General features: G+C 39.3%; 1 protein-coding gene across 1 annotated transcript; it reads left to right on the forward strand.

Annotated features, from left to right (window-relative positions):
- Positions 1-227: 227 nt before the first annotated feature.
- Positions 228-26,027, forward strand: BCAT1 (branched chain amino-acid transaminase 1, cytosolic; the record flags this gene model as incomplete). Its single annotated transcript, XM_009578303.1, has 10 exons — positions 228-270; positions 2,921-3,121; positions 6,438-6,548; positions 7,428-7,547; positions 9,838-10,001; positions 11,680-11,822; positions 17,782-17,867; positions 19,787-19,927; positions 21,079-21,153; positions 25,694-26,027. Coding segments are annotated over 10 exons (1,126 nt in total), but the record flags the coding sequence as incomplete, so codon positions are not given.

Genomic DNA, 26,027 nt, shown 5'->3' on the forward strand with positions numbered 1-26,027 from the left:
CATCTCCTGAGAGCTTAACAGGATTGTAAGGATCAGGAAAATTGCCTTTTTGCCTGTTTAATGATTGTTGCCCTACTGGTCTGTGCGGTTTAGCCTATATTTGAGGTCTTCCACAGGGTGTTCCTTCAAACTGTTGTTTGAAGGAAGTGTTATGGGTCAAGTGTCGTACCTGATATTGTTGAGTCAGGTGTTTGCAAAATGCCTGAATGAAAGCTGGTTTCCCTAAGTGCTGAAGGAGGTGAGAAACAGCAGGTGGGCTCCTTGTTCAGAGTGTGCAGCTCCAGAACGGTCTGTGGTCCAGAAACTATTTGCTTCTTTTCTGGATAAGCATCACAGCTACCTACCTCTCTAGGTTTTCTGCCTTCAAGTGACTCAACCTGAAATTCAGTCCAATGATTTCTGTTTGTGACTGCAGAAAGTCCCCAATCCTTGGGGCTGAGAGCTAAGCAGTGTGGGCTACTGCTTTGAGCCACAATCACTGCTGTGTGACCACCCATCACACAGCAGTACCCGTTTTATTGAACTTGCAGGAGTGAGCGCTTGGCCCACCTCTTATCTCTAATGAGCCAGCATAGGAGTGACTCTGGATCTGGGACCCTATTTGTATTAACCATTAAAGCATAACAGTGTGCTTGTTTTATTAAATTGAGCATAGTTTTTAAATTGAGCATAGTTTTTTTATTAAAGTGAGCATAGTTTTATTAAATTATCACTCACATGACAGGGACTCTATCCAAGGCTCTCTTCAACCCCAGGTCTCCAAATCTGGAGAAATACCTTTGGTGGCAAAACTGGGTCAAAGAAAGCCCAAATGCTCCCAAGTGAGCATGTTTCTTTACTTGTGGCTGCAGCTCGCCGCTCCCTCTACATGTGCTTGTGGGCCTGTGAGAAGAGCCAGGCTAAAATCCTTCCCATCCTTAAAGTAAAAGCTATTTGTTAACCCTGATGAGCTTAGCAGACTGATAGTGCTGCCTTTCGACTAGTTGTGCTACCACACAAGGAGTGTGAGGAAGTGGCAAACTGAGGCATAAAAGCAGAGATCAGCACGCTGATGGGAGTTCTAGGGGATGAGACTCCGTATGATAATTCTGGTACCCAGGCCAGTTTATTGTAAAGATAATTACCTTAATGAAAATGACCTGAGATGAGACAGAGGCCTTGACTTCAGGGAGAGCTGTTAATACCACCGGCAGTAGGAATTCTTTAGAAGATGTGATTCTGTCCAGAGATAAAGCCAAGGATATAACTATGTTCTACATCCTCGCTTAAGCCCCATTGACATCCTGCTCCTGCATAAATGTTTTCCTGAGCTGAGTCTTGCATTGTGGATAATTACAAACACTCCTTTGTGGATTTTATTTTGATCCATGTTCTTCTGTGATATCTTTTTTCCCAAAGCGCATGACAAGAGGTTGTCAGGTAAAATTCATTTTTATTTTCAGAACATCAGTAAGTAGTGCTTTTCCCATTGGAGCATTCACTGTCAGCAGGCTAAAGGGTACTATAAAGAGTTAAGAAGAGTAATTGTTGTTTCATCAGATTATGTATTAGTTCAACCAGGCTAATGCACTGTAATATCTAGACAAGCCCTATAATTGTAGATAGTTTGAAACAAGCTTTTAGCTATTCACGTGCTCCAGCTCTAAGTTAATTTCACATCTAAACCATTAAGCAAAAAAAAAAAACCAAAACCCAAACAAAAAACAATCAATAAAAAATAGTCCATTGTTCATTAAAGACATCTTGAAAATCAGGTTGTTTACAGAGACAGGGGTGCGTGTGTTCTTTTTCAAAAGCTTGGGACTAATTTTTTCTCAATTTGCAAAATGTCTGCTGACTCTGAGAAGTCAAAGTCAGTGGTATCTCTTGCAGAACCACCTTTTTAGTGCACATGCAAATAATTTGAACAATAGTCTGAACTACCTGCGTTCCAGTCTATTCTATATGTACCCAACATAGAGGAGTAAGATTTCACTTGGGGGCCTATAAAAAGGGTCAATGCTTTCTGAGTGATGTTAGGAAGGAAAATGCAGCTTTGAATACAATTCTCTGTTGAATTCTTCCTTGCCTCTGACCAGCACAGTTTAAATGCTCAGATGGCATAGAAAGAGAATGGAGAAGGTGGATCAAGACTCTGCCCACTTCATAGCCCTCTCTAGTTGTTTAGCCCCTGTCTGTGTATAAAAGGGGAGTGACCTGCCAGCAATCCTGCTTTCCTTCTTCCTCTGCTGTTCTTTTGGATGATTCACACCATACGACCTACTATGAAGAAAATTAACTCTATCCTAGCCAAAACCAGTACAAAAAACTATGCTGCATGTCTGCAGCCAGTCATGGCTTGTAAGAGAAAGTCTCTACATGTTCATCATGCAGGGAAACATTTAGCCTTCTTTGCTAATGGGATCTTTCTAGGAAAATATGAATGTGAATGAACAAGCTAGTGTGACCCAAGTAATCTGTTGACTGCTGGCTCTGATCTCACATTGGGTTTATGCATTAAAGGAAAATCAGCATAACATACCTACTTAGTTGTGAGCGGGGATTAATTTCTGATGATCAGCCTACGTTCTGAGGTACAGCAATTGGGTGTTTCTGGAACTTGTATAGATGTTAATCTAAATGTCCAAGAAATTTTCATCTGCTAATTTTCTGGTTTTACACCTTGTACTGCTTCCTCCACTTAACGGTGCTTCAAAATACACTAACTACTGGTATAAGCAGCACTGTGTATATGTGTGCATACGCAGTATGAATACTTTGCCTGCTACTTAGTGGTTAGCCGCCTTTAACCTTTCTGTCATTAAATGTCCCCACAGATAAAATATTGCGTTTGTCCATGTTCACTGATGCAGAATAATTTTTAAACCAGTCTGACTTAATTATTTTTATGCACTTCATTTTTGTCTTCATGTTCCTTCAGGCTTCAGACTTGATTATCACCCCAGCTACGACTTTCAAGGAAAAACCAGATCCCAGTGGTTTGGTATTTGGAACTGTGTTCACTGATAATATGCTGACAATTGAATGGTCCTTGGCTTCAGGATGGGAGAAACCTTATATTAAGCCACTTGAGAACCTTTCATTGCATCCAGCCTCCTCGTCTCTGCATTATGCTGTAGAAGTGAGTACTGAATCGATTTGGAAACTGCTATTTTGTTTCTTTGTTCTTGAAGCCATAGCTTTGTAATACAAGGACTATTACTGTCTTAAGTTTATTAGTATTGAGTTACATTTTGTTTTGTTAACTGATGTCCTTCCAGAATAATTCGATTACTTACAACAGGGTTATGTTTATGTTACTATAATTCAGAAACAACTCTGGCCTGTGGATTCCAGCTTACTTAACTTTCTAGCCTAGTGAAGGTGAGCCCTTTCTTGTGTGGTGACAAATTCGTTTGAGAAAGCATTCTAGTTCACTGACAGTGGATCGGTCCAATTACCATCTCTGACGTAACTTAATGAAGCACTGGATAAGACCAGGTGAGATTCCAAGAGTAGCTTTAATTTGGGGACTGAACATGCACTTTGTGAAAGCTATTTTAAGCTATTTTGAAGGTTCATAGCTTGGATTGCAGGACGGATTAGACAGGTGCTTGTTTGCAACTCCGAACAAGTCTGGAGAGCCCCAAACTAGATCTGATGCATTCAGCATATACAAGTGTATTTAAGCAGAGAATATACAGCAAGGAACTTTGGAAAGTGAAGTGTTAAGTCGGAAACCAGCGTGGTTAACAGTTTCCGTGCTTAGCTGCTTACCGTCTAAAGCTGCCTTTTGTGTCTCCAGAGCAGCTTTGGCTATACTCACATCCGTGTGAGCGCCTCAGTAGGGCACACATGCTGAAATGGAAGCCTGCTTCTCCTCCCACTTCTGGGTAGGTGGGAGTGTCTCCGCTGAAGTTAGTGGAGTTGTTTGTGCTTCTTTTATAATTTTGATTCTTTTTCTTTTTCTTTTTTTTCCTTTTCCTTTTTCTTTTCTTTAACCACTGGTATAAGGGAAGGATCAAGCTTTTCCCTGCTTGTTGTCCCTGAGCTCCTGCCTTCACCATTTTTTGTTGTTGATTTTTTTCCCCCATTTAGTCACCAAGCCTCCAAAGGTCCTGTGTAAATTACAACAGGCCCCTGTGACTAAGGCTGCAGCTCTTGATCTGCCCAAGAAGTAAGAAACCACGCTGGAGTCCCAAATCTATATTTCTCTTTTAGTAGCATATTGCTTTAATGCTTGGCCTCTGGCCCAGTCTGGAATCATTGCTAATATGAATATGCTCTTATTTTTTTTCCATTTTTTTTTTATTCTTTTACCCTTATTGCATCACGTTTCCTCTAGCCAAGAGGACAGACAGAGGAGAATCTGGTGCCAATGCTGTGGCTCAATGAATACACAGTGGGTATAATAAAAATGATGAATTTGGCATTCCCTCCCCTTTCTCCTTGCCCTCCATGATGCAGTGTGATAGTCTGGATCTGCTGAACTCCAGATCCATCTCCTGTGATGTACAGATGTCAGATAATATTATTTGCACACCACTGTAGCAACCAACCATCAAGCAACCACAGCAGTTGCTTTTATTCAAGTTGAGCATTTCTGGAACACATCACTGTCTCCCTTTATAATGAGTGAAAGGTTTTACTGAGCTCTGAAAGGTTATTTCTTTTTGGAGAAAAAGATTTAACAGCTTGAGAAGGCTTTGTGTTTCAGTAATGATGTGATTCTTACTTCTCTCAAACCATTGATCAAATCAGTAGTAACATTCCTTCCTCTTCCCTCTCATTAAAAGTTCTGTGAATGTGTTTGGGAGAAGGGTGGGGGGAAACAACTGTTCTGTGATAAGAAAGGAGCATTACAGAAATGTGGTATTAGTTAGTAACTGGCCCAATAAAAATCATATCAAAGTATCAACCATATCACCAGCTATGCCATCCTTTATTAAAGATAAAATTTTTTTTCTTGTAGCTGCAATGTCTATCCTAGGAACAGTTTCTTTTTCAAAACTGTGTACAAAGCTTTTAATAAGGTTGGCATTGCCATAGGAATAAGATAAATTTTGAAGACAAAAAGTTCTGGGTTCTAATTCTGGTTCTGCTACATAGTTGGCACGTAGCCTAAGGAAAATTGCCGGGATTCCTGCAACCCACTTACAACCCAATTAAAATTTGTCATGTGGAAGGACCTAGCTCTGTCATGGGACTGCACAAAAGCTTTCTAAACATTGCATTCCACCGATCCTTATGGGAAAATGTTATAGAGTTTAATAATGATGAAACCTTGAGTATTCTACTAAAATTACTTATACACAAATACAGGATTCTTTTGTCCAAATAAAAAAACTGCATATGTAGACTTCCAACCGCATAGAATGTATTTCCAGCCATTTTTTGTGGAACAGTCAAGAGGAGATGTCTGAGGAGACTAACAGCAATGATGCAGTTAAACTCATAGAACTTGTACTGAAATATAATGTACAAAGAAATGCTTTAGAAAATAAATTTGAAAAATCTGAACTCTTGTCTATAAACATAAGTGATCCTCTAATACTTAATATAAATAATACCTGTATATACGTATATATTAATGTAAGCTTATATAATACATGTTTTTTCTGTCTATAAATTTAACTGGAAATTAACAATCTGTAGCTGAAAATAACTATGGATATTTTGTGAGCATATGTTTTTTGCTGTCGTTAGGAGATGTTGTAGAGCATTCTGCTGGAAGGGCACTGGTGGGATAAGGGTTTCTGGTAAATTGATTGTCAACAGCAGTCATCCAGATTCTGCAGTTTGATGGAATAATTATGACTAATTTAAGTTTCCTGTAAAGTACAGATAAAACGTATTCATGCATTCTTCAAGGCTGATGCATCTGTCTCTCATGCTAGCTAAATCCCCTTGCAAAGAGTACGGGTATATGGGGGAAGTAAGTGACCAAGATATTGCTACAACTACAGCAAGAACTGCAACAGAGTTCCCTTAATTACCTTATTCTATGCTTCCTACCAAAACGCGTTTTGGACAGAGCCCTAAAAGTGATTAACATATATAATTAAATTCTATAGCTCTTTTTTGTAAGGGAGAATACTGTTTTGGTTCAGCCTTAGGTATCAGTCAGGATGTGAGGGAATAGTTAAGTCAAACACATGCTACAAATTTTAATTGCTGTAATCAAATTATGAAAAAAATGGTTATCATTAAGTCCCCTGACAGAGAAAGATATATCTGAAGCATAGACAGGTCGTCTTTGTAATATAAACTTCATAATGCTACCTCACAGGAGTGTGTTGCAAGGATTAACTAGTTAGCATTTATGCTTTGAGTATTGTGAGCAGGAAAGTGAAGTTCTTTTATTTCCAAAGGGTGTGTTCTGCTTTTGCACAGATCATCATGGGATAACATGTCTCAATTATTTTTTTATTTCTTTTCTCTTCTTTTTGGCTTGGTAGTTGTTTGAAGGAATGAAGGCTTACCGAGGAGTGGATGGCAAAATCCGCCTGTTCCGGCCAACCCTCAATATGGACAGGATGGCACGATCAGCAAGACGAGCAACTCTGCCAGTATGTAGCCTAGGGACCTTATTCTCCTTAAGTCAGAGCGTATTTTTATTTTCAGAGTGCAAATCTCTGAACCTTTACAGTAGTATAACATTTATCAAACACCCTAACTCTTGAATAGTTCAGTTAAACTTTGTTAAGAGATCTTATTCAGTGAAGGGAACTGTTTGAAATGCATTTTTCTTTTAAATCACAAGAGTGATTTTCTTACTTTATTGTCTCCCTACTGTGTCAGATGTGCAGTCTATTTCTGAGGGATGAGCGCTGTTCTGCAGCTATTTGCATGCAGACAGCTGATGAAATTGTTCTGGTGCTAATGTTCTTCCTTTTCTTCTTTCCACTTCAGTTAAGTCCTTCAGCCTCTGAGTGCCTTCATTTTCTGTCATGCTAGCAACTTAACACTGCTTTTAGTAGTTGTATATTGGTCAGTGAATTCCGTCCCACACTTAGTAGCTTTATTACTGTAAGAAATTTGGAACTTTGTAAAACTGGGGGACTTGGTGGGCTCCTTGGAGTTACAACCCAAAGCACTCTCTGCAGAAGAGGTGGTGCCATAGCTTGCGGCACGCCAAAGTGAATGTGTTGGCTGCACAAGGCAAGACAGGTCAATGGCTCCTTTTTACTATCTCAGGAGGATGCTTAGTAGCAGAAGGAGAGCTTTCAGGATACTGTGTAAAAAGGCACAGTGGCAAAGACCATGGGATCTTAAATTCTGCAAGAAATGAACTCAAGGAAGGTGATGTAGTCCTATGACCCTCTATGGTCTGTCGCTGTTACATATCCTGATGAAGTGTCCCCCTCAGTATATGGATCTATAAAGACTACAGAGTGTTCAGGCTATATTTCTCCATTTGCTTTTCTCCCTTTGCTTTTCCTTCCCAGTGTTTTGACCAGAATGAGCTGTTAGAGTGTATCCGGAAGCTTGTGGAAGTGGAAAAGGAGTGGGTCCCATACTCAACCTCTGCCAGCCTGTATATCCGTCCTACCTTAATTGGAACTGAGGTGTGAAACATTTTTTTCCCTTCCTAACTTTTGTGTATTTAAGCACGAGGCAAAAGCCTCCATCCATAAAGGGAAATACGCAGCAGTGACTAGACAACAGTATTACAGTTCAGGGTCAAATTGTTTTTATGTTTTTACGTTTGAGTTAGCCACCTGTAGCTCTACTTCACAAATTTATGTTGACCACACCACCACCTAGTGGACACATTGATTCAGATCACAGAAAGTAAACTTTGATTAACTATTTTGAGTGGTAACGGCAAAGTTTAGATTAACTTTGGTTTTGTACTAAAAGGATAGTTATTTGTGACATGGTAACGTATGCCTTTAAAATACCAATAACCCGGAGAAAATGTGAGGGAACAGAAATTTGCTGTGTAGGTTTTGTGATTTCATCTCACACCACCATCCTGACCTTAGTGAGGAGATTTTGGAAGATTCTACCAGTAAATTAAGATGGCTCTTCTGAGAGAGACTTTTAACAGAACTAAGAACACATTCTTGTGTCAATTTGTTCTTGAATCCAGATAAACCTGACCTTATAAGAGGCTCTTTAGCAACTAGTATTAGTGTGTACTCTGTGAGTTTCAGGTAGGTGTGAGTCAAGCCTATAGAATTTATAAAGGGAATTAGAAACAAGGATTTTATTTAATTAAAACTTTAAGGTGTTTTTTTTAGCAGTGGCAAGAGAGAAACCTATAATGGTAGAGCATAGGACAAGGAAGCTAAAGAATGTATGGTTCCCAACTAGGCAAGTTACTCTTCTGCAATATCCACATCTGTAAGTAGTTACCATACATGAGCATTATACATTTCACATGTGTTTTAGGACTCCATTAATTTAATACTTGTAAATGAGTTGCAGATTTTCAGATGGAAGGATCTCCACTCAGTGACTATAAAGTATTAATATTAAAAATTGAATTTTTTTTTCTCCCTGTTTTTGTTTTTGGAAATTCTTTTGCTGTTGAGCTTTGTTTCAGGTTAGCCAACATATCTGGCCTTTCTGCGATGTCATATGTTGTTTCCGGGTTGCATGTCCTGCTAATCTTTTATGAATCAGCACAATTAGGAAACCCAGTCAGCACAATCTTTTGAATGATCATGTAAGAATCAGGAAAAATATCAAGATCTTAGTTAGTTCATCTTGTTAGAAGTTTTGCTGAAGGAGTAAGGTAGACAGAAATCAAAAGAACCCTTTCAGCACCTGAGGAAGGCTTATTTGTATTTTCCAGTACACTACTATTTTCCCTCCCACCTCCCAATTTAGCTTCACGTGCTTTGTGCACAGTGTTTTGCTTAGACTTTTGGTGCTAAAGATTTAAGTTCAATAACGTTTTTTCAATGGAGACCTAATCTTAGAAACCAAGGATGAGCTTGTTCTTTTTGTGAGACTGGTTTCTCTGAGTGGAGAGAAAATAGTAACCCATTCAGTTGCATAGAAGATCCCAAGAATGATGGGCAACCAGCTGTACGTAGCCCTGCTTGAGCAGGGGGGTTGGACCACGTGATCTCTAGAGGTGCCTTTTGACCTCAATCACTCTGTGATTCTCTGGTCAGGCCTGAGCTTTGCAAAGAATCATATAGTTAAGCTGAGTCTCCTACCACAGGATTCAGACATTGACCAGTGCCAGACTTTTCACCTCCACCTTCAAGTATTGATGGTGATGACTTGAAGTGTGAGAAGCCATCTCTCAGGGAGGAGGGGCAACAAAAAAGTTATACATTCCAGGTTATTTCCTGTGCTGTTGTGTGAACCATTTCCACCAGGCAAATCATTTTAGCTTGTCACACAGCCATTCACAGAGCCAGCACTCAACTCTGCCAATGCCAGTTCTAAGTGGTGTTGGCTAAGTCTCATCACTAATGCAGCTGACAGTGGTTCTTCCACTGTTGTTATTGCTAGCAATGGTCCTTGCCACTCCTCCGCCCAGAAGGCTTTGCAGGCTTCTGCTGTGATTAATTCGTATATAGTATCTTGCTAAGCTAATATCTGAATTCTCAAAAGCTTGAAACTATTTGAGAAGATTAGAATAATGTATAGATAAATGAAATAGCTGTAAATGAATGGTGACAGTATATAAAATTAGGGTTGTTAGGTTGCTTGGATGGGGGGGGAAGTTATATAAATATTTTCTCTTCATTGCAGCACTTTGCATTCTCCTGGTAAAAGCACTCTCGTGTTGCTGTTCCTCTGAAAGCAGTGTTTCAAAAGCTAATTGTGCAGCATCTGATGTTTGGAGTGAAGTATACCAGTAACTTTTGATTTGTTTACATTCCTTATTTTCAGCCTTCCCTTGGAGTGAAGAAGCCGACTAAAGCCCTACTGTATGTCATACTGAGCCCTGTGGGCCCTTACTTTGCAAGTGGAAGCTTTAATCCAATATCCTTATGGGCAGATCCAAAATATGTAAGAGCCTGGAAAGGAGGAACGGGGGACTGCAAACTGGGAGGGTAAGAAAACATAACTACATCTTCTACATAGCTCACAAAGGAGATTTGGTTTTTAGTGAAGTATCTAATCCAGCAGAAGTCGAGGTATTAAATGTAGCAGTTAAACAAACAATGTACTATAACAAAGATTTCAAAATTGTACTTTGCAAGTATTATTTATACAATTCAGTTGCATATTTTTGTTTGGATATTACAGCCAAGTGGATTATTTGCAGAGACAATTTTGCAGCATCTCAAGCTGAGGAACTGGACCTGGAAGGTGTCCATGTAATACTTTGGCTGTTCCCCTTGCAGAAGTTGACACTAAAGATATCACTTCTGTGATGCAGCATTCACTATTGCAGCCTGCTGCCAACTGGGCAGTGAGCAGCATTGACTGCTGACCTCCTTCCTTGGCAGATTGTCCTGACAAGCCATCTGCAGTTAGCTAGGGGAGTATGGGTGTTTAAGGGAAAACATGAGACAATTATCTGCATTGATTTGACCATAGTCTGGCAGTTTTCTGCTGAACTAGGCCAAAGTACCAGTTACGTAGAAACATAATTATTAATGTCCAAGTACTTGACTTGTAGAGTGAAGCTGCTTAGGACTTTGACTGGAGCAAGCAACTTGGATGTAGCTAAATAAATGACTTGATTATACATCCTTGGTCTTTGGCTTAAACGAAGCTTATTGTCTCTACCTGGGAGTTTCTTTTCTAGGCAGGAAGTTAGTAGTTGTCAAGTGCTGCTCAACTGAGCTAGTAGAATAATCAAAGGGCAAGAAAACAGCTTTCCTTCATTCAGTCTGATGTTCTGAGACTTTTGCTCTTTGTTTGTGAGTTTTTGCTTAGTTTTAGAAATATATTAATTGTTTCCTGTGCGTCCTTCAAACGTCAGCTGTGAAAAAAGGAATAGTCTGGAGTCACTACTTACTTGATTTGTGCCCAGAGGTGAGAACTTAACTCCAGTGTGGTCAGCACTTTGGAGCTGCTGACTTTGGGTCCTGATGGTTGTTGAACATCAGAAATGAAAGGTATTTTTCCTCCCCTCAAAGCAGCTACAAAGTAAACACATATTATTCAGTCAGGTTCACTCTGTAGGTAGCATTTTAGGAAAACAGTTGCTCCTCAAGGATATGGAATTCATCAAGGGCCATCTGCAGTTCCTGAAGCTACTAGTGCTGCAAATGTCTTTTACTAGGAAAGAAATAACTCGCCTCTGGTGATTTTTGTGTTCCAAGAGGTTAATCTGATATATATGACCCATCTGTTCATCTGACATATATGCGATGAGGAAGATGGTTTTGTTTTGCTTTTTTTAAAACCATGAGCTGGATGGGAATCGTTGCTCTCTCTCCAGGATGCCAGCTGCTAAATAAAGATAAATGCTTTCCTAAGGTGTCTAATTGCAATTATTAAAATGTCCAGAAAATGGAACAAGAGGTATTTTTAAGGCAATTTGGATGGATATGTTTGAGCTGTTGATGCTGTTCAGCCCTTCAAAGTTTTTGGGTTGTAGACACAAACGAACTAGTAAAATACTAGTAGAGTACTTCCAATGAAAATATTCCAGGGACAAGCAGTGACTGTGCAGAGCACTTGCTTGTAAGGTAGATGTGCACAAAACCTTGTGTAGAAATGAGAAAATACCCAACCAGATATTCGTAACTGTTTGCTCTTTCTTTTTGTTTCTGGAAGGAATTATGGTTCTTCTATTTATGCCCAGCAAGAAGCCCTGCAGTTAGGCTGCCAGCAGGTTTTGTGGCTCTATGGAGAAGATCACCAAATAACTGAAGTTGGAACAATGAATCTGTTTCTCTACTGGATAAATGAAGATGGAGGTATAGTAACACAAAACATGAAAACTTTAATAGAGTAGACAGTTGGGACCGTAATCCACAAAATTATTATTAGAGTGCAGATCATAAACTTTTTAATGAAGGTGATTTAACAAAGGAAATGTCTATTCTTTTCTGAAAACTTATAGGTGACAGTTAGTTATACCACTGTGAAAGAGGGGACTCTGGAGCAGCTCTGAGTACTGCCTACTGATAACATACTAAACTGTTGGGCCAGTCCACGTGCTCAGAAGGGTAGAGTCTAGCCATACACAAGGTTGCACTGCAGGTTTGGTGTCAACTCTAGCAGCATGCTTGATTTTGAAGGAGGTGTTGTGTCAGAAACAATGCAGACATACTAAAGACACCTTATGGCTGTGTAACTCTTCAAACTCTGTGGTTCTGGGCATGAGTGGTTCCTACTACCACTTTCTGGCAAGTCAAATGCCTGAAGTATAGCCAAAAGTATTTCAGCATCCATCTGATGAAGAACTCGGCTCGTTCTTTGAAGAATTTGAAGTTCTGTCCAGTGGAGGTAGAGAGAGTGAAACATGTCAGTCAGCATTCCACATCACTAATGCTCAAATGATGCTTTTAAGATATACCGTCATTTTTGAAGCCATTTTTACCTCTTTGTATCCACAGTCATCTCTGAGCAATGTACATGTTGATTAGAAAACTATCTAATTAATGAGTAGGCAACTATTTAGGAATCTTAAAAAACACCCATTGGGCATGCAAGTATTCAGTGCTTGAGAAGTGATAGCTGCATCTGAGAACTGGTTTGGAAGACTACATGACTCTGAGTCCTTAAAGGATTGAGCCAATGTATAAGCAAGTGAATAAAAGGACACCTCCTGACTTCCATGAGTGCTGGCCCTCCATGAAAACTAAGTGTTATTGAATTTTTGCATGGCAGCAGATGCAGGGTTCAGACTCTGATTTTGTCATAGTGCCATGGGTACCCTTGAAAATTGACATTTTTCTGACAGTGCTCAGCTGCATTTCAGAGGCAACATTCTGTGGGGACAGCAGTGTGTTTTGGATAGTGTAGGGTAATGGGAATCCAGCTACCTGACTCCCATCTCCAGTTTCATTACTTGTTCTCCTGCAAAATCTTTACCACTTTTGTAAGAAGAGGGATGATAGTCCCCCAGTGTTGAACGAGTCTGTGAAGTCTTGTGAATCAAACTATAAATATGAGAAATCTTGTTGTTGTTGTTGTTGTTATAGCAGCAGTAGATTTGTCACTGTAGCTAGATGGCCAAATTCACGTCTTGTGTAACTTCGCTGGAGAGACACGAAACAGATTTTGGCTCATTCTGCCCAGGGAAAGGACACTGAAGGGGGGACATAATTAGAATTCAATGTTCTCGTTGTGCTTAAACCAGGAATATGCTGGAATTATCCAGCTGCAGCACCATACTGTTCCAAAGATCTGCCAATCACTGTGTTACCAGTGCACTACTGAATAGTACTATTGTGAGGTGGCCGTAGCAAACAACTTGTAATTCATGCCACCCAAGCTAACTGTATACTGGCAAACCTGCCATTTCACACAACATGGTCATTAGCATCATTGGAGCACTTTGCTGTCTCCCAGTGTGTTGATTAATGCTTAATTTATGATATCTTTGGTTGAGAATCACTCTTGCTACCAATATGTGTCATCACATACCTGCCTACGGCTTTACATTGTGATTTAAAAAGTGTTTGCCACTATGTTCTGTCACTTCACAAAGGATACTTACTTAGGCTGTGGTTTTGTTTTGTTATGCAAATTCTGCAGCTGAGAGAGGGATCTAACATAAAAATAGTGAAGCAGAAATTGCAGATCATCATCAAAAGGAAAATGCCCTTCTTTGTGTGTTCAGAGGTCACTGCGGAGTAGTCTGAACAGCTTTCCTTGGTTTATAACAAATCAAAGACCCAGCCCGGTAAAGTCTAAAGGACATCTATGCTTCCACGAAAAGAGGCTTTTCTTGCAAGCCTTTGCTATATATTTTCAGTTACAGCATTGTGACTAAACATGACATGTTGTCTTGGGCGGCAGGAGGAGCCTGGAAAAATGTTTTGTTTGTAACACCGAGGAGGGAGTAGGGGAGGAAACTACTCAATTTCTGGTAAAATAACATGACATGCTCTATGCTGCTCTTGTATGCCCACTGCTGCTCTGGCTGAAGATTGTAATATGGCCAGATCTAGATCCCTGCTGTTGCATAAATATAGCAGTGTGATATTTCATTCATCAAATACTGTTTACAGTTTATGTTCACAAAGTGAAAATTTTGATCACCCTACAGTCCCTTCCACCTGCCTCTTCAGAGCACATAACAATCCCAAGATGCTGTAAACATTGAAACTCGTTTCCTTTAATAATGTCTGTTCTTCTGCCTAGAATATAGGCTTGACTTTATGGAAAACGTTAAAATTTAAACGTATATCCAACCTGGAGGTTGCTAACTATGAAATCTGTGTGCACTTTCCAAAAATTCCATTTCTTTAGAATGATTTGGAACCATCTGGGCTCTACTTCTAGCTTTAACTTTAAGGCATTGTGAATAGCGTTCAGGCATTACTTAATATTATTGTACTGTTATTAAAATGGGGATTAATAGTGCCCACTTCAAAATAGCTTACATAAATTAAAAAATAAATATGTTGAAAGATTCTCTGGAGCAGTCAGGTAAAATATCAAGCAAGTTTGCTTACTGTTCTGTAGGTGGAGGATTATTTGTGCTGCAGAAGTGTCTTGTACAAGTTGACTACTAACAAAATAAGGATTGTACCTTCTGCTCTAATAGAAAGCCATAGCAATAGCATGGAGGGAAGAGCAGCAGATGAATGAGATGGCAGACAAAGAAAAGGAGGGGAAAGTAATTGAGGAAAGTAAATTGACAGAAACACAAAGACAGAGTGATTGCATGAGGGGAGAGTAGAAAAAAAGCCTGAGGGAAATAAGAAGAAAGAAATAGAAAGGTCCAGAACAAACTGGGAGAGGAAGTCAGCTGTTAATAATAGTGAAATCAGGGTTTCCAGGGTTCTCCTTCACCCTGAAGTTCACTTGGTGTCTGTTATCATTTTGGTAAAATATATTTTGGTGAATTTCTCAGCATTGTTATAGTGTGACTAGTACTGAAGGCATCCCATGTTTGGAATCTTATCTGCTATATGTTCATAAATACAGGTGTGTAAAATTTGAAGCTTTGTAATATGCAAAACCTCATTTTAAAATCCCTTTAAACACTCTGATGGAGTTCCATTGTTACAACATGCCTGTACCATGCCTGGTGTAACGGGGCACTGGACTGATAGTGCTACTACTGTAACAATAACAGTAGTCAACTGAAAAGAAACCCTGACATTTTCCTTCAAATGCCTTTCCCCCCCTTTTTGCTACTATACATTTTGAGGCTTCTAGCCCATCAAAATAATTCAGAAGGCAAATGGAGTCTGTGAGCTCACAGTCTGTTTTTTTGGAGATGGACAAACTGATGTCATATGGAGCCTGGTTTGGCATCAATTCACAGAGAGCATGAGCTTTTTGGCATGCCGCGTTGTATAGTGTTATCATCTCTGCCGGGTACCAGGGGAGCAGATGTTCCTTGGGTGGCCTCAGGCTGGTAGGCATCATATGTATACTTGACAAAATTCTACAGAGCAGGCTGTTTGAAACATTTCGAGAGTCCCATGTCCTGCCTGCTCAGTGCTGTTTGGCGGCTGGTTTGGCCTGGCACCTTTTCAGACTAGCTCAAATCAATTAATATATGTTGTTGAGCTTAAACAGGTCCTGGCCAAGATCTGTGGCAACATCACCAAATAGAGAACATTATCTGGTATGTAGTCACAATCTTTGCTATTAAGGTCCACATTATTTGAAGTTTCTGTTAGAGAAAGGGGAGCAGTTGTGTATGACTGGGTCACAATTGCAGAATGTCAGGTTTTCAGTGTTCAGAATCAGATAAGCCCTGTGGCTCATGGAAATTTTTAAGTTGTCTTCTTTTGGTAATTTTGCCAGAATTAGGGGCGGGCATGCATCATGGTTAGGAGTAATGCTAGACAGACGCCAAAAAAGGAAAGCTATTGTTCCTGACTGTGTGAGAAAGAAGAGACCACTGCTCTACTTAGGAGTCTGGAATAGGTTAGGGAATGGCACTATTGGTTAGTCAAACCAGAGCAGAATATATAGGCTGTTCTAGGGCAGCTTTTTTATACATTTTGGCATGGCAATTTACATCTATTACTTATGTGTGTATGGATCCTCATAAAAGGAACATGGAAGCATAGGTAGGAAAAACTTCCAGTGTAAATGAATAAATCCAGGGGTGGCTGCATTAAAAAGTAACAGACATTTCCCGAGAGAATGGACAGTGAGTAGCAGATTCACGGAACAATTCCATTTATTTGTCCTCCATGTCCCCTATCCCACCCCAGCTCCCAAAGCCCTCTCTTGCAGAGCGGTAGAGAGTCCATGCTGTAGTCAGTCTGGAGCTGTGCATGCACTGGCTGGCAGGCAGTGTTGGTGCACAGAATTATCTAGCTGACTCTTGAAAACAGAGTATGAAGCAGCTGAGCTCAACCTGCTCTCTCAGTCCAAGGATGAATACTGTGTTTCTCTCTTCTACCCAGCTGCAAGTTTTCACAGGACCTATAGAAACATTTTTAAGACAGCTTCTCCTTTGAGACTGATTCAAACAGGCCTAGATTCAGTGATCTTTTGCGAGTAGGGAGAAGGGGGCGTAATAAAAATATGAAGATATATATCTTGTTCTTTTATGTGACCTAGGTAAAAATGAATCAAAAACCTTAATGGTTTGTGGATTTAATGAGCAGGATAGCATCCTTATAAGATCAAGAAAGATGATGGATTCTCATTGGGAAGAGAAGATGGTTAGGAGAAAAAAAATGAAGAGTATTACTGAAAGACTGCGGATGTCTTCACTTTTCAGTGCAAATTTGAGACTGTCTTAAAAGAGCCTGGCTGTCTGAAAGAGTAAATGCTCGGTGTTCTCTGATAACAGAAACCACTGAGTATGCTATGTGATGGTTTAAAATGAAAGTGATGGTTTAAAATGAAAAAGATTAACTCTGATTTGCTGCAAAGGTCAGATGGAAAAACAAAGACTACATACAAACTTCTGTGTTGTAATTTAAGTATTTATCAAGTGTGGATTACCATTTATCTATTGTTTCATTAGTTATATTAGATGAACATTTATCTAATGTTGTTTTTCAAAAGCAAACAAGAAAAACAAGCTAACAAACCAAACTAGTTGAACAATTTGAATTGTTTGTGCTTTTGGAATTTTATTAGGACTGCTCTTTTTGTGTAAAGAGAAAATTAGGGGGGAAAAAGGATGTCTAGACTAAGACAAAAGATCATTAAGGAAGTCTCCTCTCAAGATGCATTTGGCAAGGTCTCCACTGCTTTGCTTGTTCAGTAAATGGGCCTCAAAATTCCTGGTAGAGATTTCATATTAATGCTACGAAGTAGGTATACTGAACCCCATATTCCTCAATTAAGTAAAGGAGTTCAGGGAAAGTCATGATCTGCCCTGGAATTATTAGGCATGGCTTTCCCTTGTGCCTCTCTATTCTGAATTTGAAGACTAAGCCATTCAATGTTTCCCAGTAGTTATACGGTGAATCCATAATACACTGAGGAATAAAACCTACTACTAGGCTTCAGCCATGTATTTATTAATGTATTAAATATGTTTCTTCCTCACCCACTGAAGTATACTCAAAAGGTTCCAAACACTCAAAAACAACTTATTGGAATTGAATTTGTGTAACTTGTGCTCTTATAGAACTCTGATAAACGTTGCATCTTATTGGGTAGGGAACATTTCTGATATCATTCGACTTCTTTTTAATTTTCATGTTTGGTGTAATATTGGTAAACATTATTTTTGTTTCTTTGTTTTTCAACCAGTGTTTCTGTTTCTTTTGTGTTTAACAGAAAATGAACTGGCAACCCCACCTTTAGATGGCATCATCCTTCCAGGAGTGACAAGACAAAGCCTTTTGGATCTGGCACGCAACTGGGTGAGTATTTTGACCTTGGCAGTAATGGTTTCAACTATCATGTTATAATATCGATGAAAGTAAGCATTCCTGGTGCTCGGGATCTCGAAGTTCAGCTGATCTGGTCAAATCCCTTAACCTAAATGGGAACTAAGGGCATGCTAATTCATAGATTTCCAGCAACATCATCAGAATACCCACACCTGTCACACAGAACAATACCAAGCTTGTTAAAATAGCTCCGTGTAGTATTTAACATGAAAATTCTCATTAAATCCACTGGTACCAGCAACTTAAAGCAAGGAAACAAACAATTACCGTGCATGACCACAGCTATACTTCAGTCATCACCGCACTATTTCTCTACTTAGTTCTCATGATTCCACCCTTATTTCTAATAACTAGCATGCAGCCTAAAATCCAGCCACAGTCTTGAAGTCATCTGTCTGCTTCCAGATTCCAGTTCTGTAGTGTAGACATTCAAGTACTTATTCGGACATTTGGGACTACCTCATATCTTGAAATGCAGCAAACTGTTCACTCTGCCTGTACTGTATTTAAAGGTTTTATTGCGGCTTGGATAAGAATACTATACAGCCAAAGGCTCATCAAGCCCAGTATACTGTCTCCTGGTTTTGGCCAGGCTTATGTTTAGGGAGAAGTAACAGGGATAACACAGGCACGTGTGATACTTTTCTCCTGGTATTAACTCAGCTTCCAACCACCTGTAGCTGAAAGACTTCCTGATACACAGTTCACAGTTATAACACTGAAATCTAACTTGCAGTGAAGAGAGCTAGGCATGTACTTTGTGGCGCATATGTGCCACTTGTTGACCTGCACTGAACCCTTTATGCATCTTTATTCGTATCGGTACTCCCCTAGAGCAGATATGCATGCACACTTCTCAGTTCCATCTCCTTTACAAGACAGACAAATATTCCCAGTTGATAGGGCTTGTTTGTGAGATACCAGATTCTCACCTCAGTCCTCTTGAATAATTAGGTATCTTCTACACTCACAAAGGTTGTTCTCTTCTTCCTGACCTCTATTCACTAACCTATCTGAAACCCTGTTTACATCGTGTCCCTGCCTCTCTCTCCAAATACTATCCTGTCCAGAGCTAATCATGTTTTCTGCTATAGTAAGCATCTCTGTTTCATGTTAAAAAGCTTGCATACAAAACAAGGACTAAGCTTTAGTTTGGTCTGATAGGACAATAAAGTCCACATAAATCCATGAAATGAAAATGTCAAAGTTTGATGTTTATTTTTGTTCTTCAAACACATCCCTTTAATCAGTTGCTATGCATTCAATCAGTTGCTATGCATTCTTCAACACTTGTAGAAGGTAAAACACTTCCTATGTTAAGACTGTCCAATGTGAATTTCTTTACTTATACCTGCAGTACAGTTAGTTTTTGCATGTGACAGCTGTGTGCAGGATACAGTGTGAAATTTCACCAGGGATTAAAGAAATATATCACATCTAGTCGGCATTGCGGGTGGAATTAACAGAATGTATTTTGCTTAGGAATTGTCTGAGAGTGGGATGAAAAGCTCTCTTGACATAATTGAGTAATTTTTGTACAAACGCTAGCATACTAGAGACCATAAGTAGTCAGATCCTGTGTCACATAACCCATGAGAAATTCTGTTGTGTTATTCCTTAATGCAATATTGATATTCTGTACCAAATCAGAGGGAAGTGCCACTTAATCATCATCTGGCAAACCACTGGCTTCCTTGAAGGTCATTCTTTTGATTAGAGTCTATCTTGTGTGATACTGGGAGGTTTGAAAAGATCACAAGATCACAGCCAAAACTTGACTGATTGCCACTAGGCTAATAGTTCTATTAGAGATGTTTCAACATGGAAAACAAAAATACAAGCCATTTTTAAACTTTTTACAACTTTTATGGTTGATTCTTCTTGTGCAGGGAGAGTTTAAAGTGTCTGAGCGATACATCACCATGAGTGATCTGACAGCTGCCTTGGAAGAGAACAGAGTAAAGGAGATGTTTGGTGCTGGAACAGCTTGTGTTGTATGTCCTATCTCTAAAATTTTATATAAGGGCAAGGTAAGAAAATGTCTCTTTTTTTTTTTTTTTTCCCCTTTCCTTCTTTCTTCAGAATTTTATCATAATTAATTGCAGCTGAAGCAAAAAACAAGTGAAATAGAAAAGGAGTGCTGCCAGAGGCTCCTGGAAAGATGAACAGAGTCAGTATGTTGTCTCCCAAGTGAGTTACTGCTATGCTGTCAGAAGAGAACTTTTCCTCTCATCCTCTGAGGTTTTTTAATAGTTAAAATCATAAAACCTCAATTCTTGGGAAAAGGGAAAAAAAAGTAGTTCCCAGCTCCCAGCCTGTTTGAAAATATAGGAAAATACATTCTCCCACGTTTTTTTATTGAACATCTTTTCCAAAGTTAAGGCATCCGGGAAAGGTGAGGAGAGGAAAGACTTTCACAGGGAACCAAATTTCTGAGCCACTGCATTCTTTCCTTCTTACGTTCATCTCTTCTTCACTCCTCATTGCAGGGAACCGAGCTCTGATGAAGAGCTGTTTCAGGAGGGTGCACAGCTGCTTCCACCTACTATACACCATATGGGAGATTTCTCCTGCACAGGTGGAATTCCACAGGCATTCAGACTGTTAAGCTGACTTGATGCTATTTAGCCAGCACTAAGCTAGTTCAGAAGGCTGGGTTATTGCAGCTGCAGATATGGATGTGCTTTGTTCCATTAAATGTGGCAAGTACAGTAAATGTCTGTTAGGTGATACTTCTTGAATTAGTAAGACAGAATAAATGTATCGATATTATCAGATGCTAAGATAATATGAGAGACATCAAGGTGCTGAGTGATAAGTACTATAAATGTACCTGTTGTGTTTCTACATGATATACTTTGAAATGAAATACTGTATATAGTATTACTATTCTTGCCTGTACAATATACCCTCCATTTTGGACAGATCTTATGGAAGGCTTAGGTTAGCCTTTGTTTAAAAACAGCGTAACAGTTCAACTAATCTAACTTTTCACGGGCTCAGCATGCCCTCCTATAAAAAACATTACAACAATCCTTGCCTAGTTGTAAGGAGGACTAGGAAGCTTGATAAATATTTATTAAAATTCTTGGTGACCCTAAGATATTCATATGTATATAAAGCCATTACTACATGTTATTCTCTCTCTCTTCCTCCCCCCGCCTTCTTTATTCAATGTCAGCATTTGCACATTCCAACTATGGAGAATGGACCTCAGTTAACAACCCGTTTCCTGAATAAGCTGAGTGATATCCAGGTAAGGTGCTTCCTCTTCTTTAACCAGATAAAATAACAAAAGGTGAACATTTGAAAACATCAGAAAATAATCTTTTTCATAGTGGTGCTATAGGCACCGTTATATAATAATATAGGCTCTTTTGTTCAGTGCAGTTATTCTATCAATTTTTTTTTCCCTTGAGAAAGTATGATATGGATTAAGTGTGATATATTTTTTCCTGTTCATCTTGGAAACTGGATGAGAGTTGTAAGAGATTACTGTTATCAGTGAAATACAGTAGTGTTGTTATAGGTTCCTTTTTAAGGGAAAAAATAGCATTAATAGCCACGATCACAAATGAATATAGGCTAATCAATAAAGAGATGGGTGAAGTAGTAAGCACTCACTGGGCGCAGCCAACTGATCACCATTTCTGTTTCTCAGCATCTTTCCAATCACATGGTCACTTCTTGTTCTTAAAACAGTTCCTTCCTCTGTGATTTGCTAAATATCAAAGTCTGTTTGGAATTTGTGCTTGACCTCCATGTCTGGGCACAGGAGTCGATACCATTTCAGGTAAAGTCAATTAGCAGCACGTGATGTCCTCTCTTCAAACAGTAGGATTGATAGCTAGGAAGAAGCATAGGCACCTTTGGTTCTAGATTGTATTATTTGTTGAGGGGAAGAAGAGGCTTAGTATTCCATGTTCCCAGCTCAGTTACACGTACCATTTTTATCATCTTACTATATGAGAATACACAGTAGCCTTTCTCCAGAATGCCACTACATACTACAGTTTTATTTCATCTTTCTCATCCAACATGCCTGATACACCTATCTAAAATAACAGTTGATGTCCATCACTTTCTTTTTTTTTTGTTGTCATATGGCCAGATTTATTATACACTTTTCATTGTGATACAATGATGAGTGTTTCCATAGTGCTTTTCTCTGTATTAAAGCCATCTTGTTAGTATGTCGGGTATCTATCTTTAATGTCTAAAAGCACTTGTGTAACTCCGGTGTTACCTTCTGATGTCTAGGTGATGCTTTTGCAATATATGTTAGAGCCTTCAACAATTTGTGATCAGTTTGAGTCTCCACTGATCACTTCTAATTGCAGTCATGGAACAGCTCAGCATCAGAAAGAGTTGAGGCCAGTTCTAGCACCTTGTTGAGTGTTATGTGTGGGAATACGTACTGTCTTAGCAGTTTGTGTCATGAGACAAGCAAGTGCATTCTCTAGAAGAATGGCTTGTGAAATCCAGAATTCTGTTTCAGAAGACAACACTGGAATATGTGTCTTTCTCCCTTGACCAATAGATAGTGAGTGGATTATTAAGACAAATTTATCCAGTTCCCTGAGGCTTCCTCCCATGCCCTCCCCAATCACCCTGCTTTACCACCCACAACCAAGGCTCAGAAGGAGGCTGAGAAAGCGTGGATTGCTTCTAGCCATTATCTTCCTTGGACCTTTTCACTTTACTACTATGCATATGGACCTTTTTGCCTTTCAACTATGTGCATACCACGTGTTCATTAGTTACATGCCAAGAGTAAATCCATCACTCCTGGAAAGTGCTGGACTATTATGTATAAGTTTACTTCTGGGTTTTCTTCCTTCTTTAAAAAAGCCAGGAGAGTTAGAACACTTCATCATTAGCAACATGGTTTTAAAGAGAATGATGACTGCTTCCCTTTTAAGAGTCAATCAGTGGTTGCTGATTGTGTTTCTGCACTTTTCTATCTGTGGAGAGATGAGCTCATATCCAAATGGACCCCAGGTTGTCATACAGAAAACAATGCTGCAACACACAAAATGAAACATAAAATATTCTTAAAATATCAGGGGAGTTTTCGGGATCTTTCACAAAGATCTTTTATATATTCTACCAGGAGAGAAAAAAAAGAGATCTCTTCGCAGTATCATTGTACTATTGTCATATCATTTGGACAGTCTGAGGCTGTTATTCCAAAGAACGTTCAAGTTCTGAAGAATAAAATGCAATGGAACAGCTTTGGTCTTTGTGCTGTGCTGTTGCCTGAACTAGGGCAATGTATCCATTTCATGTTGGACATTTGTAAAAAAGTAAAAATTCTCAGTACCAATATTGTCCTGCATTTGAACCTGTGACTAAGAGATGCAGGGCTCCATATCCAATATCATTATACCGATTCCTTTGTGTACAATACATGCTTTTTTAATATTTTCAGATTATCTTCATTATTGTGTTTCCAAGTCTGTTTTCATGCTGCTTATTGTTGTTTTGCAAGTCTTCTGTGTTCAACAGGATTTCTTTGGATTTGAACAGCTGTTCAGTGGAACTAGAGCTAGAGTGACAAATTAGAAACTCATGGGCAGAACTGATTCCATTTCTCATGCCAATTGAGAGAGACAGTAGTAGCACTGTGATATACATTTCCCTTCCTATCACTGAGTGGAAATCATGATTACTAAAAGCTGATAAAGATTTTAGATTAAATCATTTACATTGTATACAATAATGGTGTGCTTATGAATGAATTAGTCACGGTACACTGTCTTCTATAACTGCTTGAGCTAGAAGACTTAGAGATGAGATTCTTTTCTCTGGGAATACAGTCACTGAAATACCACTCAGATGTTTTTGTGGTTTTGCATTCCATGCTTTGAGAATAAACAAGCTTTTGCTATGCACTTTAAAGTGTAGATCAGGATGCAACTTGGAAGGGATGGATAGAAGGTAAGATATATTGTTTATACTACATGATATAAAATACATTTAAACACTGCAGCCAAGACAGCAGTGAACAGACATTTAGTCAAAAACCCTATCTTCCTCAAAGTTGCACAATCTAAATGGGTAGGCCAGTGGAAAACAACCAGGGAAGGAGAATGTATGTCTAAATTTTTACAAAGCAGGACCTGTAAGGGGAAAAAGAGGGATGGGATTGACTAGCCTGAGGTCACAAAGTCTTTGACAGAATCAGAAAAGGAAGCTAAATCTGCTTTTATTTCCGGCATTAAAACATCTTGATTGTGATATAACATCTTAATTTCCCTTTTAATTCTGGAAGCAGGTTCAAACCATAGTCAAATGGCAACTCAGACCAGCCCTTGCAATTTCTGAAGTCAGCGTCATAGCATTAGATGATACTACTACTTAAAGCCAGCAAAACTTACAAGTAATCTCCTGTCCTTTGCCTACTTTCTGATTTGGGGGAGGTGGGGTTGCCATCTTTTCTCTGAGAAGCAGTGATATGAAGGTCCAAGACATCTCTTTTTTCTCCCTTTGACCCCATCCTCAGCAAAATTGCCTCACATGAGGGTTATCCAGTGCTTTGTAGTTAAACTAATGATACATCTGCTTTTCCTTGGTTAAAGTTTCCAAGGCAACCACACTGACATCTCGGAATGTAAGCTGGAAATCCTTTGAACAAGTAATTAATCCAAGGTCCTGTGTAGCACCATACCAGTGTTTGGTCCACCACATTGCAGACTGCAGAACAGGAGCAGCAGAATTAGTAATGAAAAGAAAAAGTAGACGTGATAAATGTGGAAGTCATTTAGAGGCTTTACCTGCTGGAGTAAAACACAAGCGCACTGAACATCATTCCTTTGTGGATCTAGAAGGGTGTTTTTCTGGCTCATCCTGATTTTGAGCTGTTGTCTTTTCCCTGCTTTAATGTCCCTTTATCTCCTTTCCTGCTATGGATTGGAGGAACTTCCTTTTATCCTCTCTGGAGAAATTATCATCAAGTGATCTTTTCAGCCTACATAAAGCCTCTAAAAACAGTCTTTATTCCGTGGTGAAAAGTGTTTTCAAGCTCCCTGAACATGGTACTATGAGGGAAAGGGCTCCCAACTTACATCTGCCGCTAGTCTGTCCACCTTTGCTTTACTTACATACTTGAGCCCTATGTGCGTTTTTGGGGCTCTCTGGAGCATTGTTTACAGGACTGGTGACAAAGAGCTTTAGAACTTGGAGCCAGTTTAACAACCAGAAGTAGTGCCTTGGGACTGTATTCCCCCCTAGAAGGGATACAGCTCTATGGTGTAGGTTGCCTTTGTTTCTGCCTGGTGATCCTGTTGGTTTGCGTATGGAAAGACAACTTGTTTTATTTGGGTTGCAAATCTCTCTAATAGTACTCTCTGGTATTTGTGATGGGTTTTATTTCACATTCAATCAGAATGCTGTAATGAAAAGCCACCTTGAAAATAAAAAGAAATAAAACCAAATGTGTTTGTTTATTGGAGCTTCAGCAGGGGCATATTTATGAATGAATTAGTGAACTGACCTCAGGGAATAACTGTATTAAATTGATGGAAAGCTCTAGTGAAACAGGACTATTCTGTATCATCTCTGGTGAGTATCAGTATCACCCCTTCCTAGTCTACTGATTGGAAGATGGATAAAGCTTCAAGCTGCCTTTAGGCTTTGCTCAAATCAAAGACAGAAGTAAAGGCATAAGAAGTAATGTAAGCTACTATCAGGGTGGTGGATATGAATCTTTCTGAGGATAGACCTTAGAAGTTATCGTAATTGTACACTGTTACTTTTAACTTTTATTCTTAAGCTCCATTTTTACTTCGTTTCAGTATGGAAGAGAAGACAGCGATTGGGTAGTGCTGGTGTCGTGAAGGTGGAAGAGTTCAGACCCTCCAGACAGAACAGACATGAATAATGACAACTTCTGTAGCTGCCTGTGCGTAGCATAGTTTCTGTATCAATTCGCTCCCCAGGATGATTGTTTCCACAATCCAGCAAATGTGAACACAATCATGTTGATTTCTACTGTAATCCTGTTGGTAGCAACCTGTCTTCTTGGTAGAGGTGCTAAATGTTAGCAATAGAACTTTCCTAATGGTTTTCTTAGTGCCTCCTTGTGTCTTATGTACAGTCTGAAAACTTGTAAAATGCTCTTCAACTGCT

The sequence above is a fragment of the Fulmarus glacialis genome, unplaced genomic scaffold, assembly GCF_000690835.1.
Source record: "Fulmarus glacialis isolate BGI_N327 unplaced genomic scaffold, ASM69083v1 scaffold14425, whole genome shotgun sequence".
Classification (NCBI taxonomy): Eukaryota; Metazoa; Chordata; class Aves; order Procellariiformes; family Procellariidae; genus Fulmarus; species Fulmarus glacialis.